The following is a 16,230-nucleotide window of genomic DNA, read 5'->3' as shown; positions in this document are numbered from 1 at the left end:
TCTTGATCTCTGGATTTCCAGAGAGACTGGGGAAGTGCTAGCCTTGAAGCTGCTCTTGAACTATGTATAACTGTATGATCGCTTAGCTGTTGCCCATGCTTAGGGGCCTGGCTGGCTGTGCTCTTGTGTTTTGCTAAGAAGTTCAGGCCTGGGTTACCCCCCGCTTGTTGTTTCAGTTGCCTTGGAAAGCTGAGGAGACTGCAGGAATTGCAGTTCCTGATGTGATGATCTGGGCTGGGTCTGGTGGGAAAGCTTGCCCAGCCATTAGGAGGCTCAGAGCTGCAAGCTAAAATCAAGCCAGGAGGTAAGCAAGTTCTGTGTGTGTTGGGGTGGGGGAGGGGAGAAGGGGGATGTACCTGTGCTCCAACAGCTCTGGATCTTTCTGCATCCCCTGATCTGTAGGGTGGCCTCATTGTCTTTATAGAACATTCCCAATTAAACTGTATTTTATTCCCCAGGAATTCCTGTCTCGGCAGTAGAGGTGTTTGGAAAATAGGTCTTTGCAAAAGGAACTTGTCAGACAAGCCTAATGTTAGGTGTCATTGATCCTTGCTGTGCCAAGTTCCCAGGCTTGACTCCTGTGGGAAAACCCTGCTCTTGGTTTAGGGTGATGGTGTCTGCCTGGGTCACTGTTGGAGGGAAGGGTGCTCAGAGGGCCTGGGGGAGGGAGGGAGCAGTGTTGCTGTTGGGTCTGCTTTGTGAATTATCTGAAGATGTTCCTATGAAGAAGCCTCTGCTTGCCTAGTGCCTTCAGAGGGGTTCAGCCTCACTAGCAATGTGCCCTTTTTCATCCCTGTCTGTGACCTGCAGCCAATGAAGCATGAAGTGAGAAGAATCGGTGATACAGGAATCTCTTGCTGATGCTGGCTGACAAAACCATCAAGATCCCCTTGAGTTGTCGTGCTGTGTCCTGGCACAGGTCAGGGAGAGGCACAAGGTTCTTCTGCCTTGTCTGTAGTGTCCACAAAGCCTCATTCTGGCTGGCTTGTTCCACATGGTAGATAGCCGCTTTAATTTGGGCTGCATTCACTTGCTTGCTGACACAGGCTCCTCCTGAGGTAATCCGTGCTTTGCTGTGTGCAGTCATGGAGGTCTGATGTCCTGGGGAGGACAGGGAGGAGAAGTCATGTTTTTCTCTGTTGCTCGCTAGGGCTGCCCAGGCTGACTCCAATGTGGGATGAGATTTCAAGTCTCTCACTTCCCTCTTGGAGATACAAGCTTGGTGGGCCATCTCTGTGACTTCATAGCTAGGTCCTCTGGGCCAGGTGAAAAAGGAGTCATGCAATTTGGATTTCCTTGCTGGTCTGTTTGCAGTGGAGGCTGAAGGCATTTTTCGGAGGGGACATCTTCAGCTGCAGAACGGAGTTTGGCTGTGCTGTGTAAGAGGCCTCAGTGGCCTGTGTTGTAGCGGGGACTAGCAGTTCTGTAACATCTTTCACATTGTGTTACTTGCAATGAGTCATAAGCAGCTGGAGTGCAAGGAAAGCCTTTTCCCTTTTCAGGATCAAGGGCAGAAAATAGTATGGGGCAGAGTGGGGCTCTTAATGTTTATAGAGCTGGTTTAGATCTCACTTATCTCTGCTGCAACCCAAAAACTGGAGCTGTAAAGCTCATCCTTGGATTCCTTGAGATTACAGGGTTAATCCTTTCTTTTGGTGCTGTAAATGTTTATTTAACACTACCTCTTGTGTGTTGATAGAGTTCAAACATTTTTGAATGTATGTTGTGCAATTGCTGGTGTCCTGTCCAGGGATTCTTTATGGCTTGTAGCATCACCAGGATTGCAGTGGTCATCAAAGTCTTTGTGATCCTGGCCCTTCAAGTGATGTATGTGGAGGGGACTGTGGGAACATTCCTGTGTGCTGGCTGCATGCAAGAAAAATGTTTTGTCTTGCACTGCCTATCGGGTCCAGAAATGTGAAGTCTCTGTAGCAGTGTGTCAGTGCAGCAAAACACGAGCCTGGTGGAGAGTGGCCTTCCTAGTCCCATCTCTTCCTAATGATACCAGTGTTATGACTGTGCTATGGACCTAGATCTGATGTGCTTTCCTCTGGAAGAACTCTGGCCAATGAACATTTTTGGAAAGACAGCAGTCCTTCAAGCCAGCCACAGGAATTTGAAATTAATGATGTGGAGGGAAGGAGGTGCTCCAGCTAAAATGGGGAATTGCTCCTTGAAGCATCGTCCTGTTTATGAAATCTTTTATCTAGGCTTTCCCTGTTAAAAGCAGTAATACAGAAACATGCTGAAGGCAAGTGGGGAGCACTTGCTGTTGAGTCAGTTGAGAGCTTGAAGTCTAAGGACTAATCTTTCAGAGATAAATAATTCAATAAACCTTCACCTTTTCCTCTGCACACAGATTCAGTTCAACTTAATTCCTTTTTTTCTCTTGCTGAAGACAGAAAGCTGCATGCTAAGGCAAGCAATGTTATTGGTAATCCTCAATATTCTTTGATTGCTGACCTGTCCTTATGAATGATGAATGACTCCTGTGGTATTCTAGAAGACTTTTATGTACCATTAGGGGCTCTGCACGGTCTGTTTTCCTTTTCTAAGCAGAAGCAAAGGCTTTGACTTAATGCTCAAAATTAAGTTGACCATGCCTTGGACATAATAAAAGCTTGGTTTTCCTGCATGGTTGTTGTTGTTGTTGTTGTCTGCATTACTTTGTTAGAACTGCGCTCAGATGAGGGTAGGAATGCTGGACTTTTCTGAATCTGAAATGTTTTCTCTGGCCCTTTATTTAATATCCTTAGTGTCATACATGTATGTCACATGGATTTAAGAAGGGCTGGTCTGAGCCAGCTCTTTCAGTCCAGTTGAGGCTAGATCGACACTTCCTTGCTAGTGCTCAACCAGTGAAGTTTCCCTGAGGAATTCTAGTGCATACCTAGCACTGGTTGAGACCCTAAAAGTCCTGGTATGGTTGTACATTTAGCTGCATTATTCAGGTCCAACAGTAACTCCAAGCCCAAGGCAAGTTTGCGGTGCACTGACCATGTGAAATCACATAGCTGGATGATCATTTTATTTTTTAGGCAAGACCTGTTCATAGTCACTGTTGTAGTACTAGGGCATTGAAGAAACTCTGTGTGTGTGTGCATGTGTATTGCATGCAGTATTGTCTTAGGATTTTGATATGAAGGCAGTTACTGTGATAAATCTGCACTCTTTGGTCCAGACTCAAGAGAATGGGTAGATAACTTATCTGAAACTTTATGCTTCTATATACACACCTCTGTGTGCCCTGCTTGGAAATGGGTCTGTGCAAAGCTGTGCCCATCTGTGTGGAGAGCAGCACTGTGCCATGGTGTCCCCACCTGCCTCTGAGCCAGCCAACAAGGCCACAGCATTAATGCAGATCCTGGTAATAAGTCTCAGGGCTAATTAATTATCCAGAGCACAATATGGAGGACTTTTTAGTCCTGGAGCTTGCTGCATAGGAGCTGACAAAATGTGCCCTTGATGTACGGCTGTTTTTTTTAGGAAGGAAAACATGGGGTTAAAGAACTGCAAAGCCAGCCCTGCTCTTCTCTGCCTGCACTGCCTCACAAGGGAAGCTGCTGCTTTTTTAGTGTTTGGAGTGGCCCTTAATTTGATTCAGGTATTGGAACAGTGCTGCCTTGTTAGAGTTTTATAAACAAGCCTTATAGGCTGTTTTCCTTTCTAAAAATCTTAGTTTGCTCTGGTTGTGTTCACACCCCTAACGGGACTGGAGTTGGTGGAAGCCTGGGGAAGGTTTGAGGAAAACTTGGCAGGGGGTCAGACACTGTTCCCGAGTCTGTTAATTCTTTCTTCCTTGTGCCCAGGATCAGTGTCCGAGAGAGCTCCTTGCAAACGGCCTCTATGTTAGTGTAACTGGGAGTCTCGTGCTTCCTCTGTGCCCAGTCCCATATTGTGCTGTGCCTCCAGCGAAAGGCTTGTAGCAGAGTATAAATCCAGTTATTTAACAGCCTTTGATGCGGCTGTTTCAGGGCTATTTTAAGTGCATGACAGTGGAATACAGAAGGAAATGGCTGTTGTTGCCTTTTTCCTCTGCTGTGTTGCTGGATGAGATTGGTGTCTGTGATGGTGTGGGACTGTGTAGCCAGAAGGGCTGGAAAAGGGGGGGAGTTGGAAAAAAGTCCCCACTGAAACATTTTGTTCAGGGCTGGTGTGAAGGGTCTTCCAACTTTCTCAGCTGCATCTTGCTGAGAGCAAAAGGCTGGAGCTGCTAAAAGCAATATATGTGCTGCTTTTGGCCACATGTGGCACTTTGGAAGACAAAGACATGGAAATTGCAATAAAACATGCACCATTTTTTTGAAACGGGAGGAGTGGAGTATTTCAACCTGGGGAGCCTGGCACTGAATAATAACTCCCACTTTATTCCATCAGCCTCATACAGGCGGTCAAAAAGGCAGCGGGTTGCATGTCATCCTCCTGTCAGGAGAGAAATTGGCCAGAGAAGCAGTGAGCATCTGGTTCTCATTGGGCTCTGCCTTTGGATGGTCTTCATTCTTGTTTGTCACATTATGTCTTTCTTCCCCCCTCCCTTCCTCCTTCCTCTCTCCTTTTTTTCCCTTCAGTGAGTTTACAAGCCTTGCTGGAATGCACATATGGTCCTTATCATCCCCAAAGTCCAGTTCTTTTTTTTTTTTTTTTTTTTTTGCTGGTTAGCAGTTTGTGACATCAGGGGCTGCTAGAAGCATTAGTCACTTTTATTCCAAATAGGAAGGTCCCTGGTTTTTGGAAAGCTATGCAGAAATATGTCTTTCCTGTCAGTTTTTGGCATAAATGGAACCGTTAGTGCTCTGAGCTTGTGCTGACCTTTAGCCAAACATTTTGCCTGGAAGAGAAATGTTCATTCCCACTCGGTACAGCCAGTTTTGAATGGTCAGATTTTGCTGACTTCCCTCTGCCCAGAAGAATGTGACTGTATCCTCTTTCTCCATCCTCCTGCGGAGCTGCTGCAGCTTGCCAATGTAAGCAGCTCCCTTCACCTCCCTGCCAGCCTGCCTTGAAAGTGCAGGAACAGTGGCGGCTCTTGGCTGTGGGAGCATGGCCTTGCCGTGTGGCGATAGCTGTCACTTGCAATTCCAAGCTGCTGGAAACCAGGATATTCGGTGCTGGATGTCAGGGAGGTGGGCTTCGTGTACTTTTGCCTCACGCCGTGTCCATCTTGAGGGAATTGGGATTGGGGCAGGTGGATTTTCCTCCAGTAGGTATGGGGCTGTGGGGACTGCAGCTGGGTTGGGGCTGGCTGTGACGCCTGCTCACTGTCCCCAGTGTCATCCTGCAGTTACCTTAGGGGGCCAGCCTTGGAGAGAGGCTGCCTAAATTGCCTGCACCACTGTAGGCATATCAAGCACCACCCAGACTCTGATGGTGTCTCCTCAGGGGAACCACTTGCCCTGTCTCACTGGCAGCCTCGTCTGGCTGGTGATTCCCCAGTTCAGCCTCATCGATCTGTAGAGCAATATTCTCTGCAAGGAAGGGCAGCAAAGGACCCACACCTCCCTTCCCTATCTGCAGCTGCCTGGTGCTTTGTTGGCCAAATTGCTTCCAGCCTTCTTCCCATAAAATAACCTTTTTTGTTTTCCTAGTTCACCATGATTAAAAGGAAAAACCAGCACATTTAAGGAGAGCCTTTTTGTGTTCCCTGTAACCTCCAGGGTTACTGAACGAGGGAGCCAGCTGTGGCAGAACACTGTTGAGGGTGTTGGTACTGGGAGCAGGGAGACCTGGCTCCCGGCTGGTGTTGCAGACGCTGCTGGAGGCGCTGCTGGGGCAAGGGACTTAGTGAGTGAAGCACACTATCCAGAAGTTGCATGTCTCAAAAAGCAGGTACAGCTGATGCCGGCTTTTATCCAGGAAGAAGACAGTTCACTGAGGTGCAGCCCTCGGGGACAATAGCTGCAGCTGTGAGTTGCTAGGTAGGCTGGTGGTAGGGTGGGAGGCCTTGGCTGTCTAGCTTGCTTGCCTCTCATGAATCCTCATGGCTTGATTGACACATTAATCTACAGGATGAGAACCTGCCTTCCAAAGGGGTCTCTCTGCTTGCCCTGTTGAGGGAGGAGGGAGAAAAGAAAAAAGACCTCCCAGACTTCAGGAGCTTTTGGAGACATCTGCCTGAGTCTGTAGACAGCATGGAGACAGGAACTCCCCCTCCTCTGCTGCTGCCACTGGTGGCTATCCTAGCCTAAAACAACAACCCAGTCTTTCCTTTCTTGATTAAATGATTGCTCTGGGCTATTTCCTTGTGGCATGACTGCAGTAGCCATGGCAAGGAGGGGAAAGGAATTGTTCTTTCTTTTCATGTCCCCCACCATACTATTGCTTTTTAAGTTCCCTGTCCCAGGAATTAAGGGTTTGACCATCACTGAAGTCTGCATAAGGAAGAGATGGGGATTGTGGGTGCTGGGTGCTGTGGGTTTGGCTCTGGCGTAGGCACTGGGAATACTTTGTGCTCCAGTTCTCACATGTACACAGGGAGAGGGTATGATAGATCCATCTCTTGCCAGCTGCTCTTTGCTTCTGTGCTCACTCCTTTTCTCTGAGCTGCCTTTTTGTCTGAGCAGACTAGAATATCTGAGGTCCCTGGCTTTGGATGCAGCATCTGAGATTACTGCAGAAACAGGGGAACATGACCCTAGTAATAGGGCAGAAATGTAGCTGGCGTGAGCTGCTGACAATAAAAGCTTTCAGAATTTATTTAAGGTGCCTCCAAAGTCATGTGGCCTCAAATAACTTGCTCCATATTTGTGGTTGAGCTCAATATTTTGCATACCAGCATTTTTCCCCTCTTGAATTTGAGGCTCACTTTTTGTTTTCTTTAACTCTTGGGAGGCTGTGTGAAAGTGACCTCCAGCTGCCAGCAGCAGTGGGCCAGGAAGGGCTGAAGGGGAGTTGTTTGCTGGCAGCCTTAAAGCAGATGGGGCTCAGCTGGGATCTTGCTGGGGTTAAGGGAGCAGCCATCATCATGGTTAAGTTCTAAGCCAGGAGAGCAGACCGGGGCAATAACTGCAGGTGTCCTTGTGGACCTTCTCTCCTTTGCCCTTTGGGAGGGATGCTCATAAAGCCAGGAGAAGAGTAAATTTGCTTCATCTCTGATGAGCTGCCAGAGGCCTCCTGAAGCGTAAGGATATGGCTCGTGGAGAAGTGACACATTTCTAATCACGGGACCTACTTTTATTTCCACCTCCCCATCTGCACACAGGCAGACAGTGTTGTAGCCGACTCCGGTGAGGAGAGTAAGTTTCCCCTTATTCCTGCAAGCTCTGCCAAGCCACTGTGGCTTAGGAGGAATAAGCTGATCCTCTCCTTGCACGTGCCTCGTCAGCTAAACTGTTTTATAAAGCTTCATTGAATTCCATCCAGGCAAACCCACTGTTTGCCACAGAGCATCCGTTAAAGCACGGCTTGACCTAAAAAACCTTTGCCACCAGGAGCTGTGCGTGAAGAAAACCAGACCTGAAGCAGACCTGACACACCTCTGAGACTGCAAACCCTTTTTTGTCTTGTGCAAAGCTTTCCCCTTCCCCACCTTTAATATTAAGAGCCTTAGGATATAGGGTTCTGGCAGTTAATATCTCTATAGTGATGGTACATAGTAGACTCTCTGCCTCTGGAGGCCTGTCTCTGCTTTACTTACCCTTCCCTTACCCTGCTAGAGTTAAAACCCGCAGCTGTGATAACAGCATCTGAAAGACTGTTGTTGACCCAAGAAATATCAACTGTGGGATGCCTCATAGGTCACTCTGTGAAGAAAAGTAAAGGGATCAGCATCTTTCCCAATAAACAAGCGTTCCTTTGTTCGTGTTGCTGTGTAGGTTTTGCAGGGGTTAGCACACAGCTCTGGAGGTTCAGAATCTCTTCCCGCTCACAGGGATGGTATGTGAAGAGGGAAGGAAGATTTGCCCTGTAGTGTGGGTTTCAGTAAAGGAAGCATGGCTGTGTCATAAGGAAGAGTTTAAAAACTCCTTTTGATGTCTTCAGCTCTCTGACATGTGAGAACATCTAGACACCCAAGTCTAGCAGTGCGTGTGTTGCAAACTGGCTGATCTCTCCAGAACTCTGGAGAGCTGTGGTTTTACCCACACTGATCTTGTCCGTCACTCCTGAAGCTGCAAGCAAGGGGAGGTGCTTGGCCAACAGTTGTTCTTGTAAGAAGTCAGTGCTTCCAGACAGAGTGACTTGTCTGTGCATTAATAAGGCATCTCTTAGGGTTGTGTTACTGTGAGTGACAGCTGAGGAGTTGTTTTAGTCCAGGACTGTATTTAGGTGCAGGACTGGGGAAAGATAGGAGTTGTGCTGAACTCAAAGGCATGCTGAGCTCTGCTCATCTTCTGGGGGAAAATGAGGAATACCCTTGGGAAGAGTTAGGATGATGTTGATCCCCTTTTCACCTGGGATGAAGTTCCTGGGCAGCACTGCTGCCTTTTGCGGCTGAAGGAATAAATCAGTGCTTGTAGCATCGCTCCCCTGCCTTGCTGGATGCACACAGGGGCTCTGGGCTCGTCTCTGTGGAGCAGGAGTCCTGGGTCAGCCTTTGACTATGCTTCAGCTGGAGGTGCCCAGTTTGCAGTGAGGTGACTCACCTGAGACCAAACCCCAGCCCACTGACTTCTCTCAGGAGCTATTTTCAGCCAGAGCAATGTGGCCATCTGACTTAGCATCCCATTGTTTTTGAAACACTTCTTTCTGTTTTGCCAGACTGAAAGTGTGAATCATTTGCCTTTTCTGCTAATTATACACTGAGCAATCATGCTTGTTGCTCTCCAGCAGAAGCTTCTGTTCCGTGAGTATAAAACCTGAGGTCACGAGCTACTCTTGAGTTTGTAGTGGTTTCAGTCCTTGCTCCCTCCCCGGGCAGGCCAAGGGCTGAAGACTGGAGCAATGTTGAGCTGATAAAGCCAGAACTGTCAATCAGGCTAATTGATAATTTCACAGCTTGTGAAAAACACTTGACATTGAAAAATATAGAGATAGCTTTTGTTTTTTCCACTGTTGATGTTTACGACTTGGAGGAAAATAAAAAGGGGGGGGAGGGAAATGAGAAGGTATGCAGCAAAAATAACTGACACAAATGCAGGAGATGAGGCTGACTCCTGTTCCTGCTGAGTAACTGATGATGAGGCAGTACTTGCTTTCCCAAAATACATCAGAGAGAGAGAGAGAGAGATATGGGTGCTCTGCTGAGAGATGTTCAACACCCACCACTTTCTGTGAAGCCTGTGAGTCATGGGCACCTACTGCTTTCTGGGATCTGCTCCGAGCTCCCTTCAGTTCATCATAAACCCAACCCACTGGTGTTTTAAAAATACCAATGTTGCAAACATTTAAATTAACCCATTCACATCATGCATAAATCCCAGGGTGGTCTTCCATTGCACAGGGTTTTCCCAGGAAAATCACTGTTGCCGGTAAATGAGGTCATGGTCTCTTTTTATATTGTTTTTTTTTTTTTTTTTTTTTACCCAGTCTGAGTGAAGGAGGTGACATCTCTCAGTCACCTTCAGCTTCAGTGGTAGGGTGCTGGTGAACAGCTGTCCAGTATATGGAGGGATGGACATGGACAGTCTGGTGTATTGACATTAAGCCTTCAGACAAGCCTGGTTCAGTTGTTAAAGCTTAGGGATCTAATACAGGTGTCAAGCTGTGTGTGCCAGTATGGCAAAAAGGAGCCCTTTGTGCCATATGGTGACATTTTTACTTTGCAGTGTTGCCTTTCTCAGAGAACTTCATTTTTTTTTCTTCAAGTCTGAGTGGTATTTTCATCAACACTCAGCCCAGAGGTAACCTATTTCTTCTTGCAGTCGATGGCTGTTTGTGGAGGGAAGTGGAGATGCTCAGCAATTGTGCAGAGCATGAGAAGCCCTCTTCTGCTTTGGATTCTTATTTTAACAACCAAAGAGTGTCTTTTTTTCCATGTATGGTTCAGAGCCCACTGATTTTGTGGAAAAGAAGCTGGTGTTTCCAGCATCTTTTAAACCAGGCTGAAGCTGCCCACGACTATAATTTAGGTCAACAGCATGGCCTTGGAGGAGTGACTCTGCTGGAAATGTTTAAGTTTGGAGAAAAGTTAGTATCTTAAGAATAACAGATTTTTGGAGAAAAACGTGTAAAATATCAGTGGAGCTGCTCTAGGTCTACCAAGTTGTTGGTGTTTTTTGATTGATTTTTGTTTTGTCCGTGCTCAGGTATTGACATAACTGCAAATTGCCAGGGAAGAGATAACTGGGCTGCCTTCTTTCTACAAGCCTCTCTGTGAATTACTGTACAGTTGCTATGGAAAAGTCCTAAGTATAATCTTGGAGTTGTTTCAGGTCTCCATTCTGCCAGGTCTGTGCTGCCCCATTACCCTCCACAAAATGGCCTTGGGGTGTCATGATGTGGCCATGCTGAAGGGTTGCAGCAAAAGTTCTGGGAGGATAGAGCAAGCCCGAGAGAGCTGCTCAACCCCCTTGTCAAACTAAGCCAAGGAGAACCTATATTTCACTGTGGGTTGTCTATTCCAGATGTCTGCCTAAATAACATTCCTGAAACCCTAGGGGTATGTGACACTGAGGTCTTGGAAACAATGTTTGAGTATTGTAAATTGGGATAGAATCACGGTATGTAGAAAAAGTCTAGTGGTGTTTGCATGCCTTGGGATTGGGGATGTTTTAGGTATTGAGCCCCACAGGGGAGAGCTGGATAGAAGTAAAAGGAGAGCATGTTTGGGAGGTGAACCTAAGACAGAAAGATCCTGTGTCAAACTCCTGCAATATTACGTGGTTCTGACAGTACTAGGCACAGCCTTCTTCCCTGACAGGGGCATTGCAACCCTGCTGAATGCCTTCCTTCTCGGTCTTATAGAACGATGACCTTAGGAACCTGTCCCTCTCTGGCCACGTGGGCTTCGACAGCCTCCCTGATCAGCTGGTCAACAAGTCAACATCGCAGGGCTTCTGCTTCAACATCCTCTGTGTGGGTAAGTCATCCTGTGTCACTGGGCCATCAGCTCACACAAAGGGGTGCACAGGTATCCACAGATAAACACATTCTTCCTCCTGTGAGGGGCAAGGTCTGAGCCAGTGGGGATCATAGTGGCAGAGAAGTGACAGTTTCTTCCCAGATTTGCTCCAGGGTGAAATCTAGTATCCCTCTCTTCCTTTTCTCTATCCTGTCCCCCAAGTCAAAACATGGAAATTTCTGGCTGTTAAAATCTACCTTTGGAATCATCCTGTGGTCCTGCTTTCCTCAAGGGCAGCCCATAAGGAAATTGAGCTTACTTGGGAACTCAGTGTATTTTTAAAAGAATGTGAACTTAAATCTGTTTTTCTCTGGGTTGGGTGTTTCTCAATAAATTGCTTTCCTTCCCTTCCAGGCTTTACCTGCCCATCTTGTTATATTCTTAGTTTCTCCAGTTGGAAACAATGCCATATTTAGTCTCCAAATGATGTACTTGAGAACAAAATCTGTCACCTTTTCTCTGCTGTATTTAATATGGATGCTGCAAATTGGTTTTATAGCTTGAGTTACTGCATTACTTTTCAGAAGGTGAAATATGGGGATGCAGCTTCTTCTCTTGGCTCTAGAGATACCTGCTGTTTTGGTATGCTCTTTGGATACTGCACAATTTTAAATCCATTGCTCAGCCCTAGGGAGCTGTGTGCCAAACCAGCTTGGAACCTTGCTGGACATCTACAAGACACCCCCAGAACATGGTTCAGTAAACTGACAAAAACAGTGGGGTTTACTCTTAGTTTGGCAGAGCAGCCTACAGACATCATTTTCCCATTCACTATTCATGTAAAGCTTGCAAGGGAGTATTGTCGCTTCTAATTAGTTACACTAATTAGCTGAAAAAAGAGCCCAACTCTGTTATTTTTCTACATTGAATTGAGAATTTTTGACTACAGCACAGGATGAGCCATCTGAAAAGAAACCTGGCAACAAACTAGACTCCTCTCTCTAGCTTTGCATGTCTAAGAATGAGATAAGAGAATAGTTGTACTTCTGCACACTCAAGCCACCAACCCCTATGTGATTCTCCTAGCAGCATGAAACCATTTCAAATTCAGCAGGGAACAGCCTGATTAGCAGGCAGCTCTTTGATCAAAATGGCATCAATTAATTGCCTTTTTCTCTTGCAGTAAATGTTCCTCTCTTAACATGGCTTGATATGTCTCCGTTAATTTGGTTCAGCTCAATTTTTTTTCTTGTAGAATGTGCTGATCAACCATTTTTCACCCCAAATTAAAATTTCACACAAATTGCTGCAGTTGTCCAAGGAATAGAAATACCCTCCTTTAATAAAACTCCAAACTTTTGAAATTGTGCTTTGAGAAAGGACCCAACTAGCTTTGGCATTGTAATTGAGACTTTTAATTGTGGTGTGCATGGATAAAATGCCGTGAAGCCCATCTAGCGCAGCACTGTGTTCCCATCAAGAGCTCACTAAAACAGGGAGATTCAAAGATGAGCAGCCTGTGCCATCAGTTTACGACTGATCCTTCATTGGGGTTGTGCTCTAGATGGACTTAAATTCTGAGCTACAGTGTCAAATGAACTGTTGAATATCACAGAATAACAGGCAGTTGCTGAGTAGTGTTTGTTTCTGTGCACACAAATATTACATGGTTTTATGACGCCCTTTAAGTGGGGGTTTAACATACTTTAAGAGAGAGATTCATGCTAGGAGAGCTGAACACAGCCCAGAGATGCTTATGGACAATCCCAGATGCAGGCTCTCCTCTCCCTCCTGATACTTTGCATTGCTTTTCTTTTCTTCACTTCTAGTAAAACTGGGGGGTTGGGTGGGGTGGGGGGGGTGGTGTTAAAAGGTAGGGATGCCCGACCTCCAAATGCCAAGAGCTGCCCACTGTAGTCCAGGAGGTTTGTTCCATGTCCCAGCATCTCTTTGGTTGGAGCAAGTCCCTGCTTACAGCATGGGTAGCAGTAGCAGTTTGAGAGTGTAATTGCTAAGCAAACACTTATGACTTAAAAATGGGATTTAGACTAATGCTTTCATTATTGTTACTAATTGTACTGGGGATTAGTGAACCTGTAATAGTTTTAAAAGCTGGTATTTAAGCAGTGCTATTTTAGATTTTAAAAAACCTTTTAATATATATTTCTGTCTTATATTTTCATTGACCAAGTTATGCTGTGGGTTTTTTGGATGCTCTTGAAAAAAGGAATGGAAACAGAGGGAGAAAAAAAAAGGCATAAAACCAAGCAGAAAATCAGATACCTCCTTGGGAATCAAATTTGGAGTTGAGACAATCTACAAGTTGCTTCTGTAAAGAAAGTTATATCAGAACTAGGACTTTGCCTGTTCTGTTAAGGAGAGAATTCAGCATTTCTCCAGTAAGAATGGCTTCTTGCTGTCCTGAATGCAGTTGTCACTTGCGAGCTGGGAAGCTTGGGGCTCTTTCTCCATTAAGCAGGACGGAGCCTGCATCAACTGTTGTTGTTCTGTGGTTTTACTTAATTTTTTCTTCTTTTTAATTTAGTATCTTTTCTTCAGGGAGTCCCATAAGCTTTAGCTCATCCTCTCCAATTTCTCCATATCCCATGGGAAATGTTAACAGTAATAACAGAAATGACTCTGTGTGTGCAGTAAGCCTACAGATTTCTCTTGCCATTCCCAGCCCAGCAGCCTAGCTGTTCACCTGTGGGAGATGGCTTCTAGCTCTGAAGGCATTTGGTTTATCTTGGTGTCTTGTCAGGGTAAAATGCTTTTGCATTAACAGGCAGATTAACACTTCAGATTCATGTCTACAGCGTGTGGTGCTTTGCTCATGTACGTCTGCTAGGTGCACTGCAGAGACCTGGATGCTGTGACTTGAGGAGGAAACTAGTCAGAGCCCAGAAGCAGAAGTCAAGCACCTCCCAATGCCCACAAAGTCTCTGATTACATCCTTGGGCACTGGTAAAGATGGGGACTGTCTCAAAAGACCTCTGTTCCTGAAAGGATAATTTTGCTTAACCATGTGCATGTAGCCCAGTTCCATTGCTGCCCATGTGGAGTAACTCCTCAGACTGGTGCATGTGCCTGGGAATGAGATGAGGAAAAGCAATCAGATCATACTAACGCTGCCTTTGTTTGCTCAGGCGAAACTGGCATTGGCAAGTCAACGTTGATGGACACTCTGTTCAATACCAAGTTTGAAAGTGAACCTGCGACACACAACGAGCCTGGTGTGAGGTTGAAAGCCAGGAGTTACGAGCTCCAGGAGAGTAATGTCCGTTTGAAGCTGACTATTGTCGACACAGTTGGATTTGGTGATCAGATCAACAAAGATGACAGGTAAGTTTATTTGTGTCAGGAGAAGTAATCCTTGCACTGATGTGGCCTGAGATCAGAAGGGCCTAATCCTATGTGGGGAGTGGGTTCCTCACTGTTCCTGGGGGTGTATCCTCATCCAGGTGTGGCAGCTGGCATCATTCACCACATGAGACAGGTAGAAGTAAGGAGATACTGAAGTGAAAAACAAACAGATCAACTATACTGAACTGAAACTGTCTGCCTTCCTGGACTCTGTGCAACCTAGTTGCAGTCTCTGTTTGCATTGAAACATGTAAATATTTGAAAGCATGAGTTCAAATTGCAATTTCATCTTTTAGGGAGACAGAACTCAGATCATAGTTCCTGTTCACACCATCCTGGGATGCTCAAGTCTAAGTGGGTTTTACTTTTAGCTAAGAGCCGATTGTCACGTTGCATGCATAAATTAAATACTCTGGGCAGCCTACGCAATCCCTTGTGTCCATCCATACGGACTTTTGCTGTAGTGTTAAAAGTCGTCATTCTGTGATTATGGCTAATTCACTAATTAATGCATTTTCTGTATCTTGGAGCCATACATACCCTCGTTGGACTAATCCCAGCTCCATCTGGAGGGCTGTTTGTGATCCTCTTCTCTGCACCTTGCCAAGTGAGGGGCACACTGTCTGGCAGCACGTGTGCTAACCAAGAGCTATTGGGGCACTGTAGATAAGACAGCATCAGCTCTTTGAAAATACCAGCTTAACATCACAGTTTCCCCTGGGATCCCCATTAGCATGGAGACCAGCAGGTTCTGCTTCCTGTTCCATAAGGAAAATTCAAAATATTTTTTTCTGTAACGCTTGCTTGCTGCTTGACCTGATGCCAAAATGCAACTCTTGTCCCTGCTTTGCTGCTCCTGCTCCTATCTAATGCTGCAGAGCCGAACAGTGAGGGGCGAGTGCTGCATGCCAGACACTGCCATATGCTCCCGGGTGAGAACAAAAGCTGTTCAGAGGAGGAGCAGGTGCTCCGAGCAGGGATGCTCTGCAGCGTCTTAACCGCCAGGTCATTTTGCATTTACCTTATTCAGCACACAAGCAGAGCCAGCAGTATTGGTGGCAAAGCCCCTCCGACTTCCCCTCTTGGCAGCTGCAGAGAGGGGCAGCCACAGCAGTCTGTAGGCAGAGCTTTTGTCCTCCTAATGTGCCCTGACAGTGGGTGGGATTTACTCTGTGCTTCTGATTTGAGTCCTCCCAGTCCTCCTTTGCACTGCTTTTCTACAGTGGTTTTATCTGATACGATCTCCCAGTGTAAGGCCTTACTGCTTTCTTTGCAACATGCCTGTGTCTGAGGCTTTTGGGGTCTCATTGTCAGAGACAGAATTTCCACAAGCAAGGAAACCAGAGCAGCAGTGATATTACAAACCCATCTAGTGATGTTCATGGTACCCTCTGTGTCCGTAAATTAACAAGCACTGCTCAGTACTGTCTTACAGGTCTCTGATGTTGGTAGCATGCACACAGCACTGGCTGTCTTCTGCTATAGCTTTCACTTACTTGCTTCCGCAAGGGTTTTGAGCAACTGCTCCACAGCTGCACTGGCATCTGGGGCAGAGGGGACAGACCAGAGCCTTACTGGCTGCCAGTTAGAGGGTGTTTATGAAGAACCTGAAAACTGCTGATGGTCTAGTTCCTCTTCACAGCTGCTTTTGAGGGGTGGTATTAACACTGCTGTAAATCCAGTGCTCAAGACAGTGGTGCTGGTGTTTCAGTGCCCTCCTTTGAGAGTTTCCTTGGGCTGGAGGTCATGGGGCTTCCTAGGGAGAAACAGACTGCAATGCTTCCTTTCCAAAGCACAGCCATATAGAGCAGGGCACGTTGCACCAGCCTGGGGGGGGGGGGTCCCTCCAAAAAAACGATCCCTTCAAAGTACATAAACACTGCAGTTGTTTGCTGAGCTTTGCACCTCCACCGAGTGCAGCCCTGCCCATT

General features: G+C 46.4%; 1 protein-coding gene across 5 annotated transcripts in view; it reads left to right on the top strand.

Annotated features, from left to right (window-relative positions):
• The window catches only part of SEPTIN11 (septin 11), a 61,904-nt gene that overhangs the window by 24,582 nt on the left and 21,092 nt on the right, over positions 1-16,230 (top strand). For all 5 annotated transcript variants that reach the window (XR_008975010.1, XM_057429983.1, XM_057429982.1 and 2 more), the window contains exons 2-3: positions 10,840-10,954; positions 14,083-14,278. Coding sequence is in view for 4 of the 5 variants with exons in the window: in XM_057429983.1 (XP_057285966.1) it covers positions 10,840-10,954; positions 14,083-14,278 (311 nt within the window). In the remaining variant the exon portion in view is untranslated. The remainder of the gene's footprint in view (positions 1-10,839; positions 10,955-14,082; positions 14,279-16,230) is intronic.

This window comes from Pezoporus wallicus, unplaced genomic scaffold, assembly GCF_028554395.1.
Source record: "Pezoporus wallicus isolate ANWC-B61680 ecotype Strahan unplaced genomic scaffold, APGP_CSIRO_Pwel_v1 contig_7351, whole genome shotgun sequence".
Lineage (NCBI taxonomy): Eukaryota > Metazoa > Chordata > Aves > Psittaciformes > Psittacidae > Pezoporus > Pezoporus wallicus.
Note: the sequence above shows the minus strand (reverse complement) of the source record. Positions and strands in the feature narration are given on the sequence as shown.